Here is a 26,666-nt window from a genome sequence, read left to right as displayed (position 1 = left end):
CAACCCCTGCTGTAGCTCACATTCAAAGTGCGCTCACCACAGAGAGTGTCTTCTTGTCCTGTGTGAGCAGAATGGCCCGTCCAGTGCCGGGAGTGCACACACGACCAATTTCGGTCAGGAGCCTTGGGTAGAGGGTCCTGTTGTCTGGCCGTGAGCCCATGCGCTTCCCAAAGGGCTGAAACAGTTATGATGAGGACAGGCTCAACAGCATGTGCACATAGTAAACATTTCCATAGTACAGTACTCTACAAGCAACCTCAGATTAGTATGGTTGCAACTGTGATTACACAGACAACGAAAACTACAGGTTCGTTCAAACCAATTTGCACCTTTAAGCACAAATGGCAGCAGTCTGTTGCAGACGACAGTAACAGACTGATTTTTTGGACTCCGATTATTCGGACTCCCACGGGAACCGTGACCTTCACCATAGGATTAATATTAGGGGTGTGCGAATCTGAATATTTGAAGTCAAATCGAATATAGAATCTAATGGAGGAAAAAAAGTCTAATACCGAATGAAATATATAGAATAGTCATGCAAAGTTTACGATGCATGCTTTTTGCATTAAAAGTTTGTAAATTCTAGCCCATGGCAGTAGTGTATAATTTTTCTGGCAGTAACTGTCACGAGAGACGCGTGTAATTCTTCCGTGGGAAGCCCCTACTCTTTAATGTTACACGATAGTGTTTCCTGTTTTTCAGGTGAGTATACACTGGGGTAATTAGATTGATTTCAAAATTTGATGTCACGCATTTTGGATTTTGCGCTTGGATTGGATTGGATTGGGAATTTGAATCCTAGGCAAGACTTCTCCAAGACTTTCTAGCCGTACCACTAGGTGAGGCCGCGGCTGTCGGCACCGGCACTTTTGGGGGTCGGGATGCTTGTCCAGTTTCCGTTTGGGCACGCCGTCGCTGTTTAGATGCTTTCGACGCATTGTCGGTACGAAGAACGTGTGACGCTCGTGCAAATGCAGGCGGACATCATCACACGCAGGTGCCACATGCGGCAGGGCACAATTACAGACTTCTTTAGTGCAGTTGAGGTGAAATAAAGATTAATTTAGTGATCGTCACATTTTTCAGACTGTTGTAATTGTTCTGACATTTTTTCAGTCACCGCCAAGTCCAGAAAATCGGTCGGCTACTGTACTTGGCGAATAAAAAAGTGCTCTTCGCTAGGACTGTTTTCCCACCATTTCCTTAGTTCACTTATCAGGTAATTTGAATTACTGTAATTTCACGTGTATAAGCCGCACCGCAGATAAGCCGCAGGACCTGTTTTTAGGAATGTTTTGAAAATTTTCTGGTAGATAAGCCGCACTAGTAGATAAGCTGCAGGACCCGTTTTTAGGAATGTTTTGGAAATTTTCTGGTAGATAAGCCGCACCGCAGATATGCCGCAGGACCCGTTTTTAGGAATGCTTTGGAAATTTTCTGGTAGATAAGCCGCACCGCAGATATGCCGCAGGACCCATTTTCAGGAATGTTTTTGAAAATTTTCTGGTTGATAAGCCGCACCGCAGATAAGCCGCAGGACCCGTTTTTAGGAATGTTTTGAAAATTTTCTGGTAGATAAGCCGCAGGACCCGTTTTTAGGAATGTTTTGGAAATTTTCTGGTAGATAAGCCGCAGGACCCGTTTTTAGGAATGTTTTAGAAATTTTCTGGTAGATAAGCCGCACCACAGATAAGCCGCAGGACCCATTTTTAGGAATGTTTTGAAAACTTTCTGGTAGATAAGCTGCACCGCAGATATGCCGCAGGACCCCTTTTTAGGAATGTTTTGAAAATTTTCTGGTAGATAAGCCGCACTATAGCAGATAAGCCGTGGGCGATACGGCGCGACTAGTTTGTGCGACAAAGGAGACCATACAGAGGGCCATAAACCCTGTGGTCCATACTCCGGAGTCGGCATCGTGCACAAGAAGGATTTCAGTTCGTGTTCTACCCAGATCGGATTGTGTCCAATTGTTGCGTGTTTTTCATGGATCTCTGGGTCAGTGGTCTTCCAGAAGACACCAGGAAGGTCAATCTACTCAAATGTGGACGCGCTCCTGTTACGTACTGTTCGTGCACTGACAGGTCGTGCTGTCCCAGAGACACTGTTGGTTCTTTCGATGAAGCCGGTGTATGGGGAAAATACCAAGAAAAAATAGTGATCAGACAAGCCGCACTGGTGGATAAGCCACAGAGCGCCCGTTAGAAGAAAAAAAAATTGTGCATAAGCCGCGGCTAATACGCGTGAAATTACGGTATGTTGTGTTTCAGTCAGGGTCAGGTAAGGACAGGGGCTATCGAACTGCGAGGCGCCATCTTGTTTTCCAGTACTACTAACATTCTCCAGGTGTCTATACATGCCATGTCAATGTCATTTGACATCGATACTCAAATACAGTCGGACCTCGTTTTATGAACCCTCGATATACGAATTCCCTCAACTTACGAACGGCTCCACAGGGAACCAAACTTTTTCCGTGTATTTTGACCTCGTTTTACGAACCCTCGATATCCGAACTATGAACGGATTATTAGGGAACGGACCCAAAGTAGCCAAGCCATTCTGACCTCGATATACGAACGGGCGTTATGAACGTACAGAGGACCAGGCCAATGGACCGGAGGATAATGAAAGTTCCTCAGTACATGCTGCCAAGGTCAAACATACAATGTCCCAACGTCGCTACGTTCCACAAACATGATTCACCATTTCCTGAAAGAATAATTCGGGAGTTTACAGCCGAACGGTTGTGAGTTTGGACCAGGTCTCCGAGATGGAAACATCTTGCCGTTCCAAGAGAAGGCGTTCAGTCCTGACAGCCGGTGACAAGCGTAATATTTGCCGTTGGAAACAGTCTCATCCGCGCGCGATACGGTACTTTGAGGACCGGGTGGTGAGTCAAGTATCAGACTTCTGTCATCTCTTCTAAACAGGATAGACCCCGCAGAAAGTATGGTGCAAAGCACAATTACACAGTATTTTCAAAAATAAAACTTATTCAAATTAATTTCCCGTGTTTTTGTGAGGTATTTGTGCACTGCACTCACCGGACCTCGATTTACCAATACCTCGATTTACGAACGATTTTTTGAGAAACGAAGGGTGTTCGTAAAGCGAGGTTTGACTGTACTATAAAAGACAAATGAATGTGTAATAGAAACATACCAAGTCGGAGATAAACACATCCACTGACCCATTACGCAGAGGAAGGTGACAGACATCCCACTGCTCTAGGTCAGCCAAGGCACAGTTTCTGCATTAAAAATGTTCGCAATCACACACAAAACAGAAGCTCAAGACTGGTGCAAAGCATTTGATACTACTAAGCAATCTTCATACAAGGGTGTTTAACCACAAAAAATATGGGTTCGGGTTGCTTGGATTTAGCTCCGGATCGGCCGGGCCAAAAACCGAACCGGTTTGCAAACCGGTTCAACACTTCCGTTTTAAAACTAAACTTCCCATCAAACTCCTTTTATCAGGAAACACCAATAGCTTACTGCTGTCATCTGCATTGACGCTTTTATTTATGATGACCTTATTGGCAGGGTACTCCCTTAGGCAAGAGAAAGGAGAAATTGATGAACGCTTGCAAATAGCGTCCACGCTGAAGAAGTGGTGCAACCTTGTTACCGCCTGTTCCCAAAATCGATTTTCTCACACGCACAGTGCCAGCAAGATACACTTAAAGGAAGCCCAATAAGATAAGACACCATTTTACATAGACAACGGCATTGAGCCGGCGCACTGCTTTCGCAATGTGAATCGATCTGAAACTGTACTGAAGCATGTCAAAAATAAGTCTGGGAGCAGTGTGCAAGTTAATCCACAACGCAATTGCACTACCAGTAAACAGGTCTACATTGATTTTTCGAAACACCACCAATCATACAGGGACTGTTCTACGTATCCTCCTTCTCGACTTCTTATGTTTCCGACTTGTTTAATGGTTACTGCTCACGTGTCAAGGGAAATGTTGGGCGCTTGCTTAATCACGTATTCGTCCTATAGAGCCACACAACCGGCCCGCTCCATTCCTGCTTCATTCGGTGGACCATGGCTGGCAAAATACAGCAGTTGCTATCAGAGGACGGTCGCGTCGTCTGCTTGGAAACCTAGCGTTTGACAAGCGTTCGTGTGGTGCCTCCTCTCTGAAGAGCAGCAGACATCACAGCGCGTGTGTGGGGCGCTAGCCGAGGCGCTCACATGGACTACCATGCTTCAACGTGTTAAAAAAAAGACGCTGAAAGCATACTTGCTATTCGCTCCGAGATCGAACAGAGTTGGCACGCTGCGGAGAAACGAACTACCATTGTGTGGACGCGTCGTCTGCTTTTACACATTTATTCAGCGTTGTGGAGCATCGGGGAACCGAACAGTATCGTACCAGTGATCTTCTGGTGAATATATACTACAGTTTTTCCCGGCGATCTTAATCCAAGTGCCAGCTAAATTAATCCATGCCCCATAAAGTTTGCATGGCACGTGGATTAATTTAGCTGGCACTTGGATTAAAATCACCGGGAAAACCTGTAGAATTACGGAAAAGATCCATCAACTCCGAACGTAGGCCCACATGTTATCCGCACTAGAAAGGTGACAGTTTCGCCCCCTATAGGTCGATCTCAGAGCAAACACGTCCTCGTCTGACTGCTAGGTGAAAATTTGCGAAACCCCATGATACGAAGACCCAGTGTGTCCTCGTTCGGGGATTGAGAGGCACTTGAACTCTTATGCTGACTTCCTTTATGTCCGAGCCTTTTCGTTGCGAACTGGTTACCGCTCTTATTTTTTCCGGTTCTGCTCCGGTTCGGGTTCGACAGTGTCACGAAGATTTCGGTTTGGGTTCGGTTCCAGCAAAAATAACGGTTCGGGCACGGTTTTTCGGTTCGACACCCTGCTTCGTACATCTGACACCCACAAAAAAAAAAAAAAAAAAAAAAAGAAATGTGATACATGTAGTGTAACCTGCGGTGTCATCTGATAGCCTCCACCTTCTGGAAGGGATCTGTAAAACCTGATGACCTGTAAAACCTCTGTAACACTTGATGGCACCTGATGTGGCATCACAGCATGAATCGTGGCGCCGAGAGAAGTCGGGAGCGAGCACGTTTTTCCGTGCTCTCACTACAACCAGGCATTCCTTGTCTTGTGGTTGACGTGACTCTTCCGGATATTTCCTTAGTCATTTCACCTTACAGCGTTTGCAATCGCACACAGCTTCCCTCATTTCGATGCTTCTGCTGCCTGCTATGTTCCACTTTGAATGCTCTTCGTGGTTGAAGCATCAGCGAACCAGGAAAATATGAAGCAGCAGCAGCAGAGACAGAGGCAAAAATTAGCGAAAAAAAAAAAAAAAGAAGATATGGCTTGGGCATCGTCACATCCTCGGCCAGGCCAGGAGTTTAGGGGCTTCTACAGGGTGTGTGGATGAAATTTTGTCTTCTTCTTCTCTTCTTTTCTCTCGCACATTAGACTTCAGGTAAATCATTGTTCGTGCGCAAGGCCACATGTTATTTGTTCCACAATTCGTTGCAGCCAAAACCGAGAAAATTATGGAGGGGCTTTTCACAAACAACAACTTTATTTTGGCTTTGGAGAGTGGGGAGGTTCATCGCCACAGGCGATACTCTACCCCATTGCTGGTGGGAATGTGGGGAATAAAATAATGAGCCCCTTCACAATAACGATTGAAGTCCAATGGTGTCCAGAAATGTCAGAAGAGCTTTGAGCGCAGAGCGTTGCTGGGCTGGATTGGGCCAGGGACCAAGCAATTTCGATAGGGAGCAGGGGCGAGAGTCCAGCTGACGAAGAGACTCGGAGAGTGTGGCTCGGGAAGGTTAGCAGTGGGAGCAATGAAGAAGAACTGCTCCAGATCCTCAAGAACGCCACAGTGGTAGCAGGTGGGAGAGTCAACTTGTCTCGAGCAGTAACGCCACTTCTGCTGCGTGCTGCACATTCAGCACGCCGCTGAAAGTAGCGCAAGAAAGCTTTCACTGCTCCTTTAACCCCTTGCATGTTTTGGAAGAGTCAGACTTGTCCTCGAAGTCCGACCCCTTAAAGGTCAGCTATGCCGATATCCCAAATAGTCGTAACGGTTGTGATATTCTGAAAGCCCACATCCAGCTCTCCCCAAAATGCACCTTCATTCTCTTAGTTCGGTACAGTACCATGTCAAAAAAATAGATAATTCATTCCGAAACACACATGGGCGCAGCCATTTTTATGACGTAGATGCACCCGAACGGGCATTGTGACGTGTACGCGCCTTCGTACTTGCCAGTGGATTTCAGCTACGGCTTCTCGCGGCTTCACGTATCTGTGCTTGAAGATGGCGGACAGCCGGGTTCCACCGTTCCGCGTTCCGCGATAAGTAAACAGTGCAGCAGCTGCGAACTCATTCGCGAACCAACCTCTGTACGATGTTGTGACTGGAATTCGTCGTTTGTGTTTTGTGAGCATGTACAATTTGTATCAAGTCTCGTCTGCGTTAGCCCCTTTACAGCACTTGCCCATTGTAGAGACTGACGTTTCGACAGCCGTGTTAGCAAGAAAATGCCGACAGCGTTTTATTCCTGCAGGAAAAAATTGTGCTGTGTATTTGAGAAACCGCATACTACTATGGGACAAGTTTTACGTACGATTTATCAATGTGCAACAGCGTCGACGATGGTATGTAACGACGAGAGACGTAAAACGAAATACAAATCACATTTTAAACTTTTTGTGGGATTCTGTGCATTTTCCAGAAGCTATCTTAGAATCACACCCCCACGCTGCGTTGTGTGGCACGCTACAAACTACTGCATTTTATGTCTAACATCTGGATATTGTTTGTAATGAACACCGTCGCACAAAAACATGCACACGAAAGCTCCAGTAGCCATGTGGTTGCACACTATGCAGACGCAAAAGAAGTACCAGAGCACATATTACCACTTAGAAATTGTGTTTTTAGAAATGTGGTGTCTGAAGAGTTAGAGCATAGCATATATACTAGAAATCAGGTGCACCTTGTCCTTCTCTAGAGTGCTCTTTCAATTCACAACTCAGCCCATGGGGTGTAAAAGTGTTAGAGGCAATTATGTGACTTGTCGTCCCGGGTGACATCACTGGCCATCCTCGGAATTAATTCCGTGCTCAGGAATTATTGTACAAATCACTTTGTATGTAGGACATGATAAGCAATATATAAGTTGCAACCTTGTCTGCAGCATTCTCGATGGCCTCTTACCTTTACAGTTTGAGACACGTTACCAAACCATTTAAAAAGGGCACACTTACAGGGGCCGTGTAATTTGAGTTTTTAATTTATAAAAATATAAGTATACAATATGTAATATGAAATTTATATAAAACAAAAATAACATTTATAAAAAGAATTTATAAAAAATAAATGAAAAGGCTTCATGGAAGCAATCCATTAGCATACCCATTGCACCTGAAGCACAATTATATATGCTTGGACATCATCTAATTAATCTTCTGAACCATATGTGTGGCTGCATACGAAATTTTTTATGCACATGCTCTACCTTCCTACTCCTACATGTGCACACGAACAACAGTGAATATATGTGAAGTGGCAAAAAGCAATGCTAGACTCTACCATCATTGTGCCCCTTTAACTTTTCCACATTTATTTCTGGTCAACAGGGAATATCTCACTAGAAAAGAAGACATTTGTGCATTGTTTGGCAAGCAAATAAATATATTTATTTACATTTTCCATCAATCAACAATGTTGTGACCTGGTGCAAATATTAATGTCAACAAGGAAAGTACTTACAAATTATTCCTATGTGCTCAAATGCAGATATGACAATTCTGTTTTTGTACCTCAGCACAGTACAGTTTCAAAATTAACAAACTGCACAGCATCAGCAATCTTAAAGTATCTCAAGAGGGGAGTCACATAAAGCTCCAATAATAGACTGTGCAAACAAAGCTAAAAAAAACAAAGTACTTCAAAAAAAATCTGAATAATCGGTTGTCGTTGTGATATGTGCTACTATGCACAGTTCATGAATGGAACATGCTACCTCATTGCATTCCCTCCATGTGAGCACTAGCACAGGCAGCTTTTTAGGTCGCTCTTTTCGTGTTTTTCTATTGTCTTTTTTTGTTTTCTGTTTTTGCAATAGCAAGCATGGCCATAGTGAAACACAAGCAGGCAAGGACAGGATGAGACATCTGCAATGCGACTGCCAGCTCTCAACTGATATATTTATTAGCAGACTCTGGAATATACACATATATGCTGCTAAGCAAATGACAAGTTAACCAATAGAATAACAGACAAGAAAAAAGGGTTCTATATCTTCCCCTCTCCTCATTCTATTTCACAGGCAGCCCTAGTATCATTCGGAGTGTGTCCGTGCATTCCCTTTGAGATAACGTATCTCAGACAGAAGCAAATCCAACAGCAGACTGCTTACATGTGAAACTGTCTTGTATTTCTCTAACCACTTGTTATTTAACCGCTGCCTTGAGCTGTGTGTTCTGGAAATTTATGCAGCATCCAGAATCCCTGCAATGTGTTGCCATGTTTCTCGAGGGCATCAGAAGTCTGTCCTTGGCTGCCTGTGTTTCACTATATCTCTCAGATACAAACTACCCCATTTCAACACAGATTTGTAAATAGCATCTGTTGATTGCACTGTACATACCCCTCATATAAAGGATCATAGTGGATACTACATCTCGTGCGATAATGTCAGGAACACAAAAAAGCTAGATTTGAAACCACTCTTACGTCGTAGTAGTAGTATTTGTGTGAAGCTACGCAATTCCTGTCCTGCAAATAATTTCCCCTGAAAAGTAATTCACACTTGGCGGGAACTACCGGTTCTGAAACCTATCCCTGACATGTGTAGCCATCAGGGAGGAAACCCAAGGGCTGCGGTGGAAAAGACACACACACACAGGCTATGTTCTCAATGTGTGTCAGCTGCTCTGGCTACTAAGAAGAACATGTTCCAAATTAATATAACATGGCTTGACATCATATTCCGGCGAAAGCTAACCAATAAACTTAGTAGTTAAATGTACAATACGTAAACGCTTTCCATAACATGACAGTTCCCTTTCTGCATTTATGCGCTACCATTCAACCCACATAAACAGTGTACTGAATTTTTTTTATAGCATTACACGTCGTTTGACAGAACTTGAACAAGATTACATAGCACACGATAGAAGTAGAGTGAACATAATGTGCAGAAAAAATGGCTAGGAAGCAAGTGAGCTAGTGAAGATGATGCATATGTAAAACCTCGAGACTAGGGAACACAAAGGGACGTGTTTGTGTATGTCCCTTCGTGTTCCTAGTCTTGGGGTTTTACATCATGCATAATGTGTAGCCTTCCATTCACGCTTAATGACCTTGGCAGTAATGCATGAAGGCCACTGCTAAGTTGTGTTGAGAAACACCACTTTATGTTTGCCATGTCTGAATGAAATGCACCTGACCTGATCCAAATTAACCGTTCTGAGTCTGGAACACACAAAGAGAAAAACGCAACACACGCCACAACATTAACAGATAGACAAATGAGCTGTGGCGAGCTCCACCTTGGGACAAAGTCAACAAGTAATTCACCAAAAGTCAATGAGCGCCTGAAATGTAACATCTCTGACTGGTAGCAGGACGGTCCACGTTCAATTCCTGGTGCTAGCACTGACTGGCTTTTTCATGAATTATTTGTTGAAGTTTCGATGTACTTGAGAACCATTCGTCAACCATTGTATCCTCATGAGGTGATGAGGGTTTGTCATCTCAAAGAGACTCCCTTTCTGCCATGTGTCCTTATGGATGCTCATCATTGCAGAAAAAAAGAAAGAAAAAGCATTTAATGACAAGAAATGGATAGTCGTATTTACTGTATAATGATTGTGCACAACAGAAGGAAGACTTTCGCACAGAAGGCTGTACTTCTTGAGGTCTAACATCAAGTTACAAAATTCCAGAATATATGACATGTTGTAAGGTAGAGAATAAGTAGAGTTATTGAGTTGTCGAGTTGAGTTGAGGGGGGAGTTGTACCCCCTTTTTATTTTATTATATATGATTCTGTAATTATTTTTATGTCTGTAGCAACCCTCGCTCTCTACATTACAACATGTTTTATATATTCTGGGAGTTTAACTTCATGCTAGACATTAACAAGAGCAGCCTTGTGCACGAAAGTCTCGTCCCATTAAAATTTAGATGCTCTCAACAGTCTTCCTTCTGTTGTGAATATCTATCGCAGCATACCTGCACATTGCTGTTCTACGTACTGTGACTTTGCAGTAAGAGTATGGACTTTGGGTAAAAAGACTACATAGCACTGCTCAGGTATTTTTGCCTATCAAACAGTATGTATGTATGCAGTGCGCACACAGTATTTGTGCACCAGACCCACTAAAAATGTAGTGAATGTGGCATTGCCCACGGTAATGCACCAAGTTCAACACAATTATTGTAGAATCCAGGTATTTTAGCTTACATGTCAAGCCAGTACCACATCCAGTGTGAAGTTGTGACAAATAAATAGTTTCGATTTTTCTAAGGCTCTCAGAACACAGACAGTGAATTAATAAGAGTAGACAATGTTAACATGAATTCTGGGCTATTCTTCAATTAAAGGTTCACAGATAGTAAGGGCACCTTCCTCAATGGACGTTGATGACACTGAAAATTCTAAAACGTTATCAGAGGCGACATCAGCTTCTGTGTGTCAAAGGATTGTATGTCCAACAGTAATCCAACTAACAGTAACGAAAATGTGCAAAAGACAAATTAACTGTAATGTAACGTACCTTCTATATCAGACAGTGAAGCTTGTAACAGACCATCCACAGGAACCAGTGTCCAGACAGCAAAAGTGCTTGAACTGGGAGATAGCAGCTAATCGGAATGGCGACCTTTGTTTTCCACCCTGAAAGCACAGGGTGTAACTTTGAGTGCAGATTTAAAAGTGGTGTCAAGATGTCTGCATGCGAGTGCACATGAAAAGTTGAACATAGGGGAATACTCAAATTATAACATCACACTGTCGTACCTGTTGGTGGGGGTAGACTGCAACTAACGTGCCAGCAATTTCTTCATGCACCAGATGCAAGCCAGATCATGCTTCATTTCCGCCTTCAGCGTGCACCTGTGACAATTCAGAAGTTAGATTATCAATACTATTGTGTTGTTAATCGTGGTTATATCAGAGTAAGCGCAGTAGGACAGCTGCACAATCGATCCATTAGGCTTGCTATTTTTTGTATCTGAACCTCGACTTACCTTTTTGCTCTCGTTTTTTTGCCTTGATCCTCCGTGGCACCTTCAAAATGTTGTGCGTCGGGCACCTCAGATTTTCATCCGACGATTTCGTGCCGATATTCCAAATTGCCTCTGGAGTCGCGCGTAACCTATGATAACATTCGTTGACGAAATCCTTGCAGTGGAAATTAGCAGGCACCACTGTCAGCCAAGAGCTTCGCACTGCTTGGTCTTTTGGCAGCTTATAAAAGCTAACACTTGAATGTTCTGATGAATTGTTAATTCTAACAGCGTAGCACGTAGCACCGTCGCATCTTCGACAACTTCGCCGTGGCATATCGCTCCAGCCCATAAAAGGCAAGGTCAGAACAAGGAAGTGCACTTTCCCAACGACGCCGTGCCAAAAAAAAAATATTCACATGTTTTGTTTCCGGCTTAGCAATAACATAACAGCTGTTCGAGGACGAAACGAAAGAAGCCAAGCGGCCAAGCCAAGAGTCCATGCCAAGCCAAAGACAGATAAACCGAGAGCAGTGACGTCGGTGCGCCCGTGCGCAGGGTTTGCCGACGGTCTGACGGCCGAGCGTGGGAACTAAAAAAACTGTTTTCTAAAAAACTACGAACAGTTGGAGCAAGATATTTCCACACATATTCAGTGTTAGATAATGAACACACAGCGCGAGTATCGCTCAGTTCTGCGGCACTTCAAAATCGGCATATCTGACCTTTAACTGCTTTGGACAAGTGCAACTCGTCTCCCTAAAAAGAGCTTCTTTTGAGATTGCTTTGGACGCTTTACGGATAGAGGGCAGCACGGCAAGTCCAGCAGCAAGCTTCTTGTCGCTGTGTGAAGCTAAACATGCGGGATGAGCTGGCAACATAGGTCTTTAAACGCGGCATCTGGACAACAGTCGTCTACGTACGCCTCCGTTGTCGCGGTTATTGCAAAAAGAAGTTATCGCACGGTTTCTGAGGACTCTGACAGTGACTCGGGTTATGTATGCTTGGGAAGTGAAGACGACAGTGATTTGCAATATTTTCTCTCTTCCAGAGAAAAGTATGACGATGACGCAGCTTATTTAGGAAGCAGTAGCCAGTGGTGTTCCATAAACAAAGATGGCCCGCCGCCTCTGCCTCTCCGGTTCCCTTTCTCAGGGGCGTCTGGGAAACATTTCAACGTTTTGGCCGTATAAAAAAACGGTCGTAAATAAAAAATGTTCTTACGGTTGTATATTCGTTTCACCCCCTTCTTGCAGAATGTAATTAGAGCCTGAAGTTTTAGGGTTTTACCCGATTCGTCCCCAAATTTGCACCCCGAAGTGAAGGTTGCCTCTTTAGGGTGAAACCCGATTACAGTAAATCTCGGTTATAACAGCCCCACTTATAACGAATCTTCGGTTATAACGAATGCCTCACGAACGACCGTCAAAATTTGCATTGAGTCTATGGAAATTGCCCCCGCCTATTATGAACGAATTGCCGGGGAGCCTTCGGTTACTGCGACCGAAAGACCTCCCTCGACCACTGAAGAAGGCGAGCGCGCGACGTCAGACGCCCGCGGATTTGTCAGGCGCCGCTTGCACGTGACCTCGCTTTGCAGCCAATGCGCTGTCACCATCAGCGTGCGTTGCACGTGCACCCGTTTGGCCGATGATTAAGGCGTCATGGATGCAGGTGAAGCGGGAAACTTTGCGAAACTGCTTCAGAAAAGCTGGATTTGTTCATCAGGCACTGGCTACAGACGCCGATCGTGAAGTGGACTTTGGTGTGCGTGATACCGACACAGAACTTTGGGACAGAGCAACGGCTGCGAATCTGACTGACGGCTGTCAGTCTTTCGAGGAGTTCGCGACAGCAGATGACGACGCACAGGCCGTCGCGGACTTCAGTGATTCGGACATCATTGCCAACGCCAAACGAACTTTTCGATGACGATGATGATGACAGTGTCTTCCCCTCCTTACATTTTAACTACAGCGGAGGCACTCAAGTACGTTGCTTCGCTCCGCGATTTTGTGTACGCGAAGGCACTCGCCGCGGCCCACCTGGACCACCTTGATGACTTAGAAAACGCCGTGATCTCCGCAACTGTGTATAAACAGGCGCCATTAACGATGTATTTTCAATGAACAGCATACATGACTCATGTTTCTTACACTGCTGGCCTTTTGGATCAAATTTTTTGTCCCTTCCATTTATAGCGAACTTCGGATATAATGAACGGATTGCGCGCGACCGTCGAGTTCGTTATAACCGAGATTTACTGTATTACCCGGCAAATTGCCCTCACTGGGATGTCTGTAGGAATGCACTAAATTACTTATCTGGCAGCAAATGCAGTTACATCACCGTTTGTAGCAGACCCCTACAGTTAGTTTGAGTAACCGAGCCACATTTCTCCCCAAATTTAGCACACAGGAAGTTTTTTCCACCCGAATTCGCATGAATTTAGAGCACATGTTCATTTACCTGATTTTTACCTCTCGAAAACTTCAGGCTTTAAATGTAATATATCCGTCATTTCTTTAGACAGAGCTGAAATTTTTATGTCAGCTTCCACAGAATGCAACGTACTATGAGGAAAAAAAAAGTATCAGTTTTGTGTACAAAATTCGACACATTTTTTAAATAAATATCGAGGGGGTTAACGACCACAAAATGACGTTCATATAGTACTCCTTGAGCGCCTGAAACCACCGTACCTGTTGGCATCCTTTCTCTTGGCATTAAGCGCCGTCAAATTGGCGTGGGTTCTCTCTGTGGCTAGATGGTGGTTATCCCCGCAGAGCACGAACGTGTCTGGCCAGTTGACAGCGGCCTTGAATTAGAGCGCAACAGAGGTAGCAATCTTTATCACATCACCTGTACTTATAAAAAAAAAAAAAAAATTTACTCACCTCGATTGGAATGGATCCTCCGCCACACATCGGGTCACAGACGATGTCTCCCTTTTTTATCTCACATAGTCTATCTGACACAGAAAACAGCAGCATTACCTCCCTCGCTTAGTAAGTTTGTCGGTGCTACATACTTTCCACAACATGTGGATAAATGTGTTTTGCATGGGGAATATGCTGCTGTGGGTAGAGACGCAAAATTTCCAGAAATTTTGAATCGCTCAAAAAAAAAAAAAAACTTTTTTTTTCTGGGGGGGAAAAATTTTTCGGGGGGGGGTTCCGAAAAATTGGAAAAAATGGAAACAAACGCGGTTACTGCTGAGTCGAAGCATTGCCGGCCAAGCCACAGCATAGAATGAGGTAGAAACTTTAGTAGTGTTCACCCTCTAGGGATAAATGCAGAGCAGAGCATCCCATGAGACTGCTGTCTACTCAGCGATAGGTAATTAGAACAACCCGTCCACCCCGACCACAACTCCGACATTATGTGAACGTGATGGCGATCGCTTGGAGCAGCCAGACGGAGCTCTAAGTTGGTGGTTGTTGGCGGATTAGAGGCACCTAAGGCACTGTTGGCGGGTTGGAACGCATCGAAGGCACGAAAATTTAAATTTTAGAATTTTGTCGCCTGGAAATTTTGGGCAATTTTTCCGGAGACGAGCAAAAAACCCGAAAAAAACTTTTTTTCCCCAAAAAAATTTTCGTTTTTTTTTTCCGAGGCTTCGCATCTCTAGCTGTGGGTACAATTACGTAGCTAAGCCCAAAGTTCCACCTCAATGTAATTCTGTTCTAGCAAAACAGTCGGGGCTGTTTTATGGAATGCTTTTGTAAGCCTCTTGCAAGCAGTATAACAGACTCGAATCAAAGTGTTCCTATGTACTAAAACATCGAGTGACTAAGCCAGACAGACATGCCAGCCACGGTGCAAAACATGAAAGTACAGTATAATGGTTCACTCATTAACAAGAAAAGTTGGGGGGAAAAAAATCAGCAAAACAACCTGAAACATGAGCGGAGAAATGATCGCCACAGCGTACCTCAACATGCTGTAGGCTATTGTGCACCGCAAACTTGTTGGCCCAAACTGATCAAGATTTCTGTGGTGCAAGCTTCCCCGTGTAATTCCCAAGCAGACGTACACCTGCTCTTCGCTAATATTGAGCACTACTTCAATGTCAAAGTTCTTCATGTCAACACCCCAATGGAAGGTATCGTTGATGGCACCACCGAAAATCGCTGCAGCTTCCATTGAAGTGAACTTGTGAGTTGTCCCACTTCGGTTGCAAGTGACTCGAAACTTTGGGACCTGTTGACGGCAAGCAGAGGAAATAATAATAATACAGTCAATTCTTAATTTCATTTTTTTAATATAACATAATAGATAAATTAAATTAAATTAACATAATATATATATTTTAATATAACATAAAGCTATCATTTTCTGAACAAACTCTCCATCCCCATATTATCTCATCGCAGAAGGATTCGTGACTGCCATTTCTTATAGTATAAGCTCATACATTCTGTCATCGACTGCCCCGAACTTCTCTGAGGTCTCATCTTGTTTTCTATCCTCACTCTTTTGCAAAGCTTCATCCAATCAATCGTTTACAACTAATCTAACTCCGCGTTAAAAACACCATGACATTGACATTTTCGCTCCTTCTCGTGAGTTTCTTACTAGTATTAGTGCCACTGTTTCTATTTAACTTCGTTTGTTTCACTGTCAACCTTGTTGACTTTTTGTACGTTTGATTGTCTTTGTTCTCACGTATAACCTTTTGTGGTGCACCAATCAGTAGACCCTACTGGTTGTTTTTGGGTACCCAAACAGAAATAAACTTATTACTATTATTATTTTCAGTGCATTTGTGTATCAAATACAGTTAAATTGCTTTAGACGAAACTTCCAAAGACACAGCAACAGCTTGGCACTTGTGCGGAAAATTCCAGAATTTTCCCGACCTTGAAAACAGTAATTTTGAAATCCAAGGCATTCAAGCATTTCCACGACCAGTAGGAACCATCCAGTTCCGAAGAAGAACAATTTTGAGGTCTTGCCACTTCTGCAACTAGGCACCCTGGAAGTTCCTCAAGACAGTGTGATCCCACAATGTAGCACTCAGCACCACAGTATTACTAGTTTCGCAGACTTGCTACCTTTGCGCTGTCACCAGATGCACCATCTTTTCGACAGAAGAAATCCTCTAGAGACAGGTCATTTGGATTTCCGCTCAGGCGGCGCCAGGCTTCCAACCCAGTCGTCCAGTGCACTTCGTTCACGAGAGCAGTCAGCCGAACTTCCAAGTCGGCCTTCTCCGCGGGCATTGCCAGCTGCGGAAACTTGGCCAGGACGACGTAGATGTTGTCTACTCCTTGAAGTTTCCACACCTGCAACATTTCCAATGAGTATTAAAGTACATTTTTTAAAAGCGATAAAACCCCGTGCCGAGGAACAAGTCAGAAGACGACACGACACACAGGCACAGACTGACGAACAAGGATTTATTATTGTCAAACCTGCATTATAGCCTGAACTATAGCCTGAGTTAGCCTGAACTATAGCCTGAACTATAGCCTGAACTATAGCCTGAACTATAGCCTGAGTTCAGGCTATAAAGCAGGTTTGACAATAATGGTCAGTCTGTGCCTGTGTGTTGTGTCGTCTTTTGACTTGTTCCTCGGCACGGGATTTTATCGCCTTTAAAGTATGCTACACCGAACCGCCCAATTTTTAACCATTTTCGAGTATTAAAGGGGCACCAAAGTGCAAAAATGCCTCCTTGCGGAATTAAAAGGAACGAGATTCATCCGTTATGTGTATGTGTGCACGGCAGAGCGGATGGGGTGTCCAATCGTTGGCGGAAATTGTTTGCCGAGACCTTTCAACAAAATATGTCATGTTCCGGGGGTGCGTACAACTAAACCCGAGGCAAGGAGCACGGACGAATTCTCGTTACACAGCAACGGCAACAAGTGTAACGAGAATCTGTCTGTGCTCCTTGCCTCGGGTTTAGTTAGCAATTTTCACGTATGCCATGAGATGTGTGCTTCATGTGTTGGTACGGATGAACTGGAATTTAATTACAGTAGTTATGTAAACCAACCAGGTGAAACTCAACATACTTTCTTCAACAAATTTTCAGATATATATCAATTGTGTTTTCCTATAGTTACTAGAACTTTACATAAGAGTCACTTAAAGCCATCGATATTTTCAAAAACTATATCGAATCGTTGCATCAATTGCACAATTGCATAACAAACTGTAACAATATTCTTGAACGACAGAAATCAAGATAATTTGAAAAGGTTTAAGAAATTAGGCAGTCAAAGGAAGATTCCTATGTGAGGCAGTTTTCCACCACTTCAAATAGTAACATGTGGTACATTAATAGACTAGCTGTCCAGTAAAAGTACCGAGCGAAGCTCCATTTACATTGCATCACATGAGCATGTCACGTTCACAGGGTGTGATATGAATAGAACATATCTCATGAACCACTTTCCATTGTGTGAACAGCCTTCCTTAGCAGGTGGTTACATAGGTACGTTACAGATGTTAACCACTTTTTCCTCTCCTGTGGATATAAGTGAAGTTAATCTCTAATCCTTCCCTGGATGCGCTTGCACCCGTCAGAAGTGTAGCAGGCACCATTGTCTGCACGGGAATTTAAAAAAAAAAAAACTGTGTGCACGTTCTAATGATTTATAATGCCAATACGAGACTAGTTCATGAAATAAGTACGCATTAACTAATCTCAGGGAATGCACTACCCGTGCAAATGAAAATCGTTGAATTGATGCTTTGAGAAATAAAATAAATTATATTTTGACCACTGACCACAAGTAAGTTCTATTAGGGAGTGTGGAGGACTGCACACTTCTGGAAGTCCAACATGAAACTAACACCTTTTTTTTTTCACTGTGAGATCTATGTGTGTTGCACTTTTGTGTTCGCAAAGGAGAAATGTTACCCTGAGAGTTAACAGTACGAACATGTACTCAATGAATAAAGGGTGCTGATATGACATACACAAACGAGACATGCATACTTTAAATGCGATAAAGGCCCCTTGATGGATCAATAAATAATAAATAATAATAAAAAATCCCTGTGCCAAAAAACGAAGAAGTAGACGACACAATATACAGCAGAGATGTGTCGCCTTTTTTGTTTGTTTCCCGGCACGGGGGGTTTTATCACCTTTAAATTATGAACTACCCAACAGACCAATTTTTAACCCTTTTCGAGACATCCATCGAGTGATGGGCAATCCAGTTCACTGTGGTGAACTCGTTCGTTCAGTTCAGCTCTGTTCACTGAACCGTTCACTCGTTCACCTCTCCGTGAACGTTATAACATCATGTGACCAACTCCAACGACAAGGTCAGCGGCCAGCTCACTGAAGTCACGTGAGATTTCTACGGCGCGCCTTTGAGAATACGTCATCTGGTACCTAATTGTGTATGTTTTCTGGAATTATATTGTGATGGCAGCTACATCTTTCAGACTTTCAAGGCATCCGCTTTTTTTTGCTTTTATGTACAGGGTTAAAAGCGTCCAACATGTCATTGATAACGTCATGTAATAAATGTGAACTGCATTGAAGGCCGAGCAATCGTCGAAGTGTTCGTTCAATCAATACTGCAATAATTCTGATAGTCGCATGCAGGTTTGGGATCGTCTCTCGCTGTCTCATGAAGAAAAGGAACAATTCATTCTGTTACGCAGTAATTATCCTTAGTCCACATTTCTTGAGTCCACTTCAGTCGCCGCCTTTTCCGCTTCCAGCTCCTGCGCGTTCTGCGTCTAGCTCCTAGCGTCCCCATGTAGACTGTGCATCTGTCGTGACTGAGGTTAGGTTAGGACGGAACGCTAGCAACAGCAACTATTTCGTCTGGACGGAACTCTAGTGGCATTTACTATTCCGTCTGGACGGAACGCTAGCAACAGCCTTATCAGTATTACAGCGGCGAACGTAGATGGCGAAACAGGCGAAACTGTCAACTGGAGAAACGGCTAAGCACGGGGAAACTGGGAAGTTTCGTGCGTGAACTGTTGTGAACACAGCACCGGTGAACGAGTAGGTTCGACGATAATGAACTAGCTCACTCAGTTTATCCCCATGATTCGTTCAGTCTGAACTGTTCATTCACGAACGACACATTCATACGTGGGAACCAGACTGAACGCCCGTCGGTGTCCACAAAATCAACCACAACCTTCTGTAGCATAACAACTCATTAATCTCAATACATAAATTATGCTTTTCACAATTCACCAATGTTGTCACTCACAACGCGCGAACACCGCAACAGAAAAATGCCCAGTCGGTTCCCTAAAACGAAACTCACGTGGCGTCTTGTCAATCTCACCTGCTGCAAATTGTCAATGGGCAACTCGAAGAAGATTCGTCCTCTCGTGTACTCAGGCGTTGTCTCAATCTTTTCAGCACACTCATCTCTCGCTACACTTTCTAGACCTGTTACAACAGTTGCCTCGATTTGGCAAGTATCTTTATATTCGTAATTCGTAGTGTTCGACACTTCTTGCGCGTCTTCGTTCATCGAGGCTGCCATTTTGCTTAGTGGCCCGGATGAATGTATGTGACGTCATCGCTGAGCGCGCTTATTTTGCGCTGCGGCGGAGGCGGGTCCGGGAACGTCTAGTTTCAGTTTCGATTTCCAATAATTTTCAGGAAGGTATACAGAGGATGTACAGTTTGAATAGGTATGCCATGTGAACATTATTTGATGCAATAACGTGAAGTAGATTTCATGCTTTTGATATAATTACGGCGTAATTTGACGGCGCCGTTAGCTCGAATAGAACGAAGCGTATAGCGGAAACGAACCGGAAACGAGCTCGGAAGACACGAAGCAGGAAAACAACAGCGACGACAAAAGAAAAAAAAACGATTCTTCGAGCACTTTTGATAAATAATACGCAGCGGATGTCTGTCAGACGTTCTAAAATTAATCACTGCGTGCGTAGCGTATAAGTATTTATTCGTAAAATTGACACGATATCTTCAGACGCATATCGTTTTTGTATGGCAAATATTTACAACCTTGTGAAATATGGATTACATATTTCATTCACTGTTCCCAAAATATTCAACAATCGTCGCAAGTGTGAAACATGCGACGGCCCTTCCCCCTTTCCGCGCATGCGTGTACGCGACTAAGCGCTGATCTACGGTACCGGATTGGATCGCGAGTTCTACGATGCGGGTTCGGTGCACCGCTGTTTGCGTCTTTTACGGACGGAAGCGACATAGCTTAACTTGAACCAGGTAACACCGCACCTGAAACACAGCGATCCAACGTTTCACCCATGTCCATTTTATGTCCTCGGCATAGCTGTCGCGTTGGCACTGCTGCGGCGGTATCATAGGGGAGAAAAAAACGCACTAATCGAAGTTCCTAAGCCTAAACCCGGAGTGCAGCTCCGCTGCTTCACTGCTCACCGGTTCGTCGCACGGAAGGAATTGAGGTATGCAGTGGACACTACGATATCTGCGAGACAAGAGAGGACAACGTTAACGCTCTCGACGTAACGAGATCGACGCCTTCACGGCGTCGGCAGCGACCGCTGCGCGATGCTCGAGCCGTCGTCTTCAGAAGAAGAAGGCAGCGATAATGAGACCGTGGAAGATGAAAGCTCGGAAACGACGATCCTTTCGTCTTCTGCCACCACTTTGGAGTTACCTAGAAGCGTTAGCGTCACTCGAAGTCTTTCCCCCGCGAGCGCCGTCGGCGAAACCCTCAGCGTTACTAGCGTCGTCAGTCAGTCTCGTTCTAACAGCCTAGCTCGGCCTTCCAGCCCAAGCCCTTCGCTGGTTAGCGAGAAGGATAAGGAAGATGGGGACAAGGCGGAACGGGAAGAAGAAGAACGTAAGAAGCGACTCCAACTGTACGTGTTCGTGCTGCGGACGGTCGCCTACCCGTTCAACGCAAAACAGCCGACGGACATGACTCGCAGGCAGACGAAGATCACAAAGCAACAACTTGAGATGATACAGAACCGCTTCCAGGTAAACCGATCACTTTCTCGGACAGTTTCTCTTCTTATATCGGTGATCACAGCCACGCGCACAATTGGTTTTATTGTGGACGGTACGCGTCAGCGAAATGTATTTATATCCTGCAGAAGTGGCTGTCGCGAATTGATTAGAACGTTTTGTATCAGTATCTGGACTTGTTGCACCTTCTGCCTCCATATTTATTTCATCAGTGAAGTTGACAGTCATGCACTCCTCAGTTTGGAGGTCTGTTCGCTTCACGCAGCCAGTATAGCCGTGACTCCGTCAAAACGAGGTCATGGTTAGCAGCACTTCTTTTTATTCATGTTGATGCATATGAACTTGCATTCTCCAATGTGCGAGAGTTATTTGTTCCGAGAAATGTTCCTTAATCGAAAAGGAACATATTTTGGTTGCTGCCGTAACAGCATTGTTATCAGTAGAGCGATATAGATATGCTCTAAAAACTCCCGAAATATGCATGTAACTATGCAGTGAAAATCTTTGAAATATGCAGTAAAAGTCCTCAATATATGTAATGTTTTTCATTTTTCTTGGTACGAAAGCAAGGCACCAAATGACTATTTCAAAACAGAAGCGAGTATTCTGTTTTGGATAGCACGGCAAAATAAATCCGCTTTCGTTCTTCAGCACACGAATATATATCCACAGATATAAATCATGGAGCTGATGGACGAAACCCATGACGAAACAAGCTTGAGCATGGGAAACATGAAAAACAAACTTGTTGCTTGCTTCGTCAGGCGTTTGCGTTCGGCACTGCCGATTAAAATACAAACGCCGCTTGTCTTTGTAACGGTAATGGAGAGGCCAAGGTCAGAGAAGCTGAATACAGCACCTTTTGCCGACATATGGAAAATATTCTATTGCAATGTTCTATGGAAAATATTATTATTAATATATATATATACATCTAAAATATTATACGGAAAATTTTCGCGAAAAACGACCCAACGCTGTTGCGAAACCAGCAAAACTATCCGTGAAAGAAGAAATAAGCAAGCTCTCGGACCTGAAAGTATGGCAAAATATGCACTTTTCATGCACTTTCATGCGAGATATGCCACAACGTGCTAAACATGCATTTAGATTTTGATTATATTGTATTTGTGTATGTGTGTTGTTGTATATGTGTATTGATTATATTATATTTGATTGATATTACATTAAATATAACATGATTTTCCATTGGTGGACACTTTTAAATAAATAAATAAATAAATAAATATGCACGAGTGAGCACTTCTGATCGAGCCTAAACGAAGACCAAAAGTGTTTTTTCATCCTTGATATATACGAAACCACATCGAGAAAAAAACATTCATTTGCATGAAAATCCGTGCTCTAGTTATCAGTATGGATTTTTGCAATTAACGGAATTCGATTTGGCACAAGTGTACTTACTGTATATATCGACGGTATTTGAAGCGCACACACACACACACAAAAAATATATCAGAAGCAGTCACAGTAGATGCGGAATAATAAGAAGCGCTTCTTTCGGCAACATCACCCTTATCAGGCTGTATCTTATCTTATTCCTTTCTTTTGGTTTGTGTTCTCTCTCCTCTGTCAGGGATCCATAGGCTATATAGAGTCTGGTACACTTCAAAGGGATCTCTCTTTGATCCTTGAACCATGCTTCACCACAGAGACTTCCCTTGTCATTCTCTCCACTTAAGGGTGTGCTGGACCACTTTCCAGCAGCTCTTGAGCATCCCGAGTGGGCTTTAAACAGAGTGGACAAGTTGTGGAAGTATTGTTGTTAACTTTGTGGGATACCTCATTAGGTTAAAAGGGTCATTTTGTACAACGGAGACAGCTGTGTGATTGAAGTTGTAAGAGAGGACCCCTTGAAGCAACATATTTGACTCTAGGGGTCCCTGAGGGTGAAGGAAGAGCAGGGCGGTTAGTCTTTCAATAAATACTGTGATATTTTCTGGGGTTTTTAAATTTTTATGTTACTTTTTGCACTGACTGTCCAGTTTGTGGGTTACCTCAGAAAGTATTCAAATTTTTGTTTCGGATGCCACATGGTACTTAATGTTTCACAAAGCATCTGGTTTACAGTTTCAAGGGTTTTAGGGTCACTTACATGATATTCATCTTGCTGTTAATATTTATATATGATAAGGGCTCCAAGGGCTTTTGCAGGTGCACTGAATACAAAATCAGTCATCGAATACAAAGGCGCCAAAATAGCAAAAATGAACTTTTGAGCTGAATAAATACATTGAACAGATTGAATTGAATACATTGGGAATTGAATTGAAGGGAATTGAATACATTGAACTGAATACAAAATCGATGATCAAATACCAAGTCACCAAATAGCAAAAATGAACAAAATGAAATGAAAATGATATAGCAAATGAACTGAACACATTGAATTGAATACAAACTGAACTGAATGCAAAATCAGTCATCGAATACAATGTCACCAAAATAGCAAAAATGAACCCTTGAACTGAATGCATACATTGAACAGATTGAATTGAGTACATTAGGAATTGAATTGAAGGGAATTGAATACATTGGACCGAATACAAACTGAACTACAAAATAAGTGATCAAATACCAAGTCACCAAATAGCAAAAATGAACAAAATGAAATGAAATAGCAAAAATGAACTGAATACATACATTGTTATATATATATATATATACATACATACATTTTACTGTTCCTTGTCTCAGGTTTTATCGTCATTTTACAATGTACCAGCTTGCCTGCACACTTGCATGTCTAACATACATTGAACACGTTGAATTGAATACAAAGTGAACTGAATGTAAAATCAGTCATCGAATACCAAATAGCAAAAATGAACTGAATACATACATTGTTATATATATACATACGTACATACATTTTACTGTTCCTTGTCTCAGGTTTTATCGTTATTTTACAATGTACCAGCTTGCCTGCACCCTTGCACGTCTAACATACATTGAACACATTGAATTGAATACAAAGTGAACTGAATGTAAAATCAGTCATCGAATACCAAATAGCAAAAATGAACTGAATACATACATTGTTATATATATACATACATACATTTTACTGTTCCATGTCTCAGGTTTTATCGTCATTTTACAATGTACCAGCTTGCCTGCACCCTTTGCACGTCTAACATACGTCAAACACATTGAATTGAATACAAACTGAACTGAATGTAAAATCAGTCATCGAATACCAAATAGCAAAAGAGAACTTTTTTCTTTGGCTCATTTGCTTTTATACCCATGCAGGCATTCCTGAAAGGCGAAACCCAGATAGCAGCAGACGAAGCATTCCAGAACGCGGTGCAAAGCTACCACGAGGTGTTCCTACGCAGCGACAGAGTGCAGCGCATGGTGCAAAGCGGAGCATGTTCGGCTCACGACTTTCGGGAGGTGTTCCGCAGCAACATCGAGAAGCGCGTCCGATCGTTGCCGGAGATCGACGGGTTAAGCAAGGAGACGGTGCTCACCTCGTGGATGACAAAGTTTGACGCAATATTTCGCGGAGACGAAGACACGCGCAAGATGCAGAGTCGGCTACCCCACGGCGGAGCGGCTGCCGCGGCTTCCGAACTGGTGCTGAGCAAGGAGCAGCTCTACGACATGTTTCAGAATGTGCTGTGCATTAAGAAGTTTGAACATCAACTGCTCTACAATGCACTTCAGGTAGGTGTAAAGTCAACCGTCGACTTACGAATCGTCCTCATTTCATCAACGTTACTACATTTCTCTCTCTCGTTTGGCGAACCCTCGATTTCTGAACAGTGAATGCTTTTTGCAACACCTACTGTTGTTGTTGTTGTGTTCAAGTCCTCGATTTATTAATCTCTCTGTAGCGGACCCAGCGCCATGGTTTTTCCTGTCCTGTGATTGTGGTTTCACGATTCCTTCATCTCAATTTTAGCTGTTAACAGATCATGCATTTGGCTAACCTACACTTAGCTTCACAATTAGTTGAACGATTGGCAATCTCAGCTAAGCACTAAATCAATTATGGTGCAAACTGTTAATGTGCAGTAATCTTGCACATATAGTCAAATACCTGATACTAGTCCATTTTTATGCTTTTTCCCCCTGTGAATTCAAATAAGGACTTCCACGCAACTGCATAAATTTTGTTTCTGATCATTACTCGTTACCTCATAACAATTACAAACCGATCCATTACACAATTTATTCGGAGTTGTCACAGCTATTGATAGTGCAAATACATGAAACATTGTCCCTAGAGCTGCATCGTTGCAATATTTTGGATTTTGTTCATCTAACGTGCACAAGCTAATCGAGAGCAAGAGAATGTTCATTTTTCATTTGATTCATTTCATTAAAAATCCTATAAATAACTCCTTGCATACATTTTTCAGCTCGACTCAGCAGATGAACAGGCTGCGGCTATTCGACGAGAACTTGACGGAAGGGTACAAAAAGTGAACGAGATGGAAAAAGTACGGAGACGTCTTTCATAATAAGGAAACCTTGCAAGCGTACTCATCATGTCCTTTTCTGTGACGTTCTTGTTCAGAACCGCAAGTTGATGCCAAAGTTTGTGCTGAAGGAAATGGAAAGCCTGCACATTGAAGAGCTCCGCTCATCTATCAACCAGCTAATGGTGAACCTCGAAAGCCTCCCCGTGTCTAAGGGCAGTGCCGAGAGCAAGTACGGCCTGCAGAAGCTCAAACGTTACAACCACAGGTAGGAGAACACTATGCTGAATGGACACAGATGACACTGGCACAGTAGTAATGCTATGTCTGCATGACATTCGGACATGACTTGTGTATGTGTGCGTCCCTTCTCGTTCCCTAGTCTCGGGAAGGGGGTGGGGGGGCTCATCATGGATGAACAAAGTTCCTGTTTAAATGTCGACCCCAGTGATATAGAGTGAACCCTCATTAATATGACCAGGTCCCCCAAGGTCGCCATTTTCCCATGTATTTGTTCCTATCCCGATGCGTGCAATGCCGGAGGCCGCCCTTAGATACCCCATTGTTACCAGACGTTGGCTTGCGTTCGATTGTAGCGAGCTAAAGATCCAGTTGAAGCACAATCCAAGCCAGGCCAAGTCACCGAAGGAGAAATGGACGACTGCGCCTGCGGCGCCTGGTACGACAGGTACGCTATGTGATGCACGCAGCCGTGCACTAGATCCCTCCGATCGCTCAAAACGTCTAAAAACGGGACCAAAAAGTGAAACACGACACAGAAAGTTGTTATACGCGTTTTATTTGGACATATAAAGACTAGATTCATTCGCAGAAACAACAAAAACATTTTGCCGCTAAACTTAGCGCGCAAAAGTGATCCGGGACGGCAACAGTGGGGTATCTAGTGGCGGCCTTCTTCATTGCACGCTTTTCCGAGGTGAGTTTGGGGGACCTGAATATGACCCCCGATAATCTGACATACGCACTTTACGACCGTACTCTTGGGGTACGATGCTGTGAAACCTCTGCAAAT

At 43.4% G+C, this 26,666-nt stretch overlaps 2 protein-coding genes across 6 annotated transcripts in view; one reads left to right on the top strand and one right to left on the bottom strand.

Moving 5' to 3' along the window:
- The window catches only part of LOC135398939 (tRNA (guanine(6)-N2)-methyltransferase THUMP3-like), a 283,535-nt gene that overhangs the window by 3,563 nt on the left and 253,306 nt on the right, over window positions 1-26,666 (bottom strand). The window contains exons 1-7 of one of the 3 annotated variants that reach the window (XM_064630513.1): window positions 19,534-19,809; window positions 16,315-16,545; window positions 15,192-15,460; window positions 14,155-14,224; window positions 13,960-14,075; window positions 3,169-3,256; window positions 38-175 (exon numbers count right to left, since the gene is read on the bottom strand). In XM_064630513.1, the coding sequence (XP_064486583.1) occupies window positions 38-175; window positions 3,169-3,256; window positions 13,960-14,075; window positions 14,155-14,224; window positions 15,192-15,460; window positions 16,315-16,545; window positions 19,534-19,737 (1,116 nt within the window). In that variant the 5' untranslated portion in view covers window positions 19,738-19,809. Of the gene's footprint in view, window positions 1-37; window positions 176-3,168; window positions 3,257-13,959; window positions 14,076-14,154; window positions 14,225-15,191; window positions 15,461-16,314; window positions 16,546-18,885; window positions 19,003-19,533; window positions 19,810-26,666 lie in introns of those variants that run through there. The other 2 variants (XM_064630514.1, XM_064630515.1) reach the window with 2 other exon arrangements.
- LOC135398938 (calcium-dependent secretion activator-like) overlaps window positions 20,330-26,666 on the top strand; it is a 58,551-nt gene continuing 52,214 nt past the window's right edge. For 2 of the 3 annotated variants that reach the window (XM_064630510.1, XM_064630512.1), the window contains exons 1-4: window positions 20,330-21,194; window positions 24,459-24,875; window positions 25,574-25,654; window positions 25,732-25,901. In XM_064630510.1, the coding sequence (XP_064486580.1) occupies window positions 20,760-21,194; window positions 24,459-24,875; window positions 25,574-25,654; window positions 25,732-25,901 (1,103 nt within the window). In that variant the 5' untranslated portion in view covers window positions 20,330-20,759. The remainder of the gene's footprint in view (window positions 21,195-24,458; window positions 24,876-25,573; window positions 25,655-25,731; window positions 25,902-26,666) is intronic. The other variant, XM_064630511.1, reaches the window with a different exon arrangement.

Source organism: Ornithodoros turicata, chromosome 6, assembly GCF_037126465.1.
Source record: "Ornithodoros turicata isolate Travis chromosome 6, ASM3712646v1, whole genome shotgun sequence".
NCBI lineage: Eukaryota > Metazoa > Arthropoda > Arachnida > Ixodida > Argasidae > Ornithodoros > Ornithodoros turicata.
The sequence above is the reverse complement of the archived record's forward strand: the minus strand, read 5'-3'. Positions and strand labels throughout refer to the sequence as shown.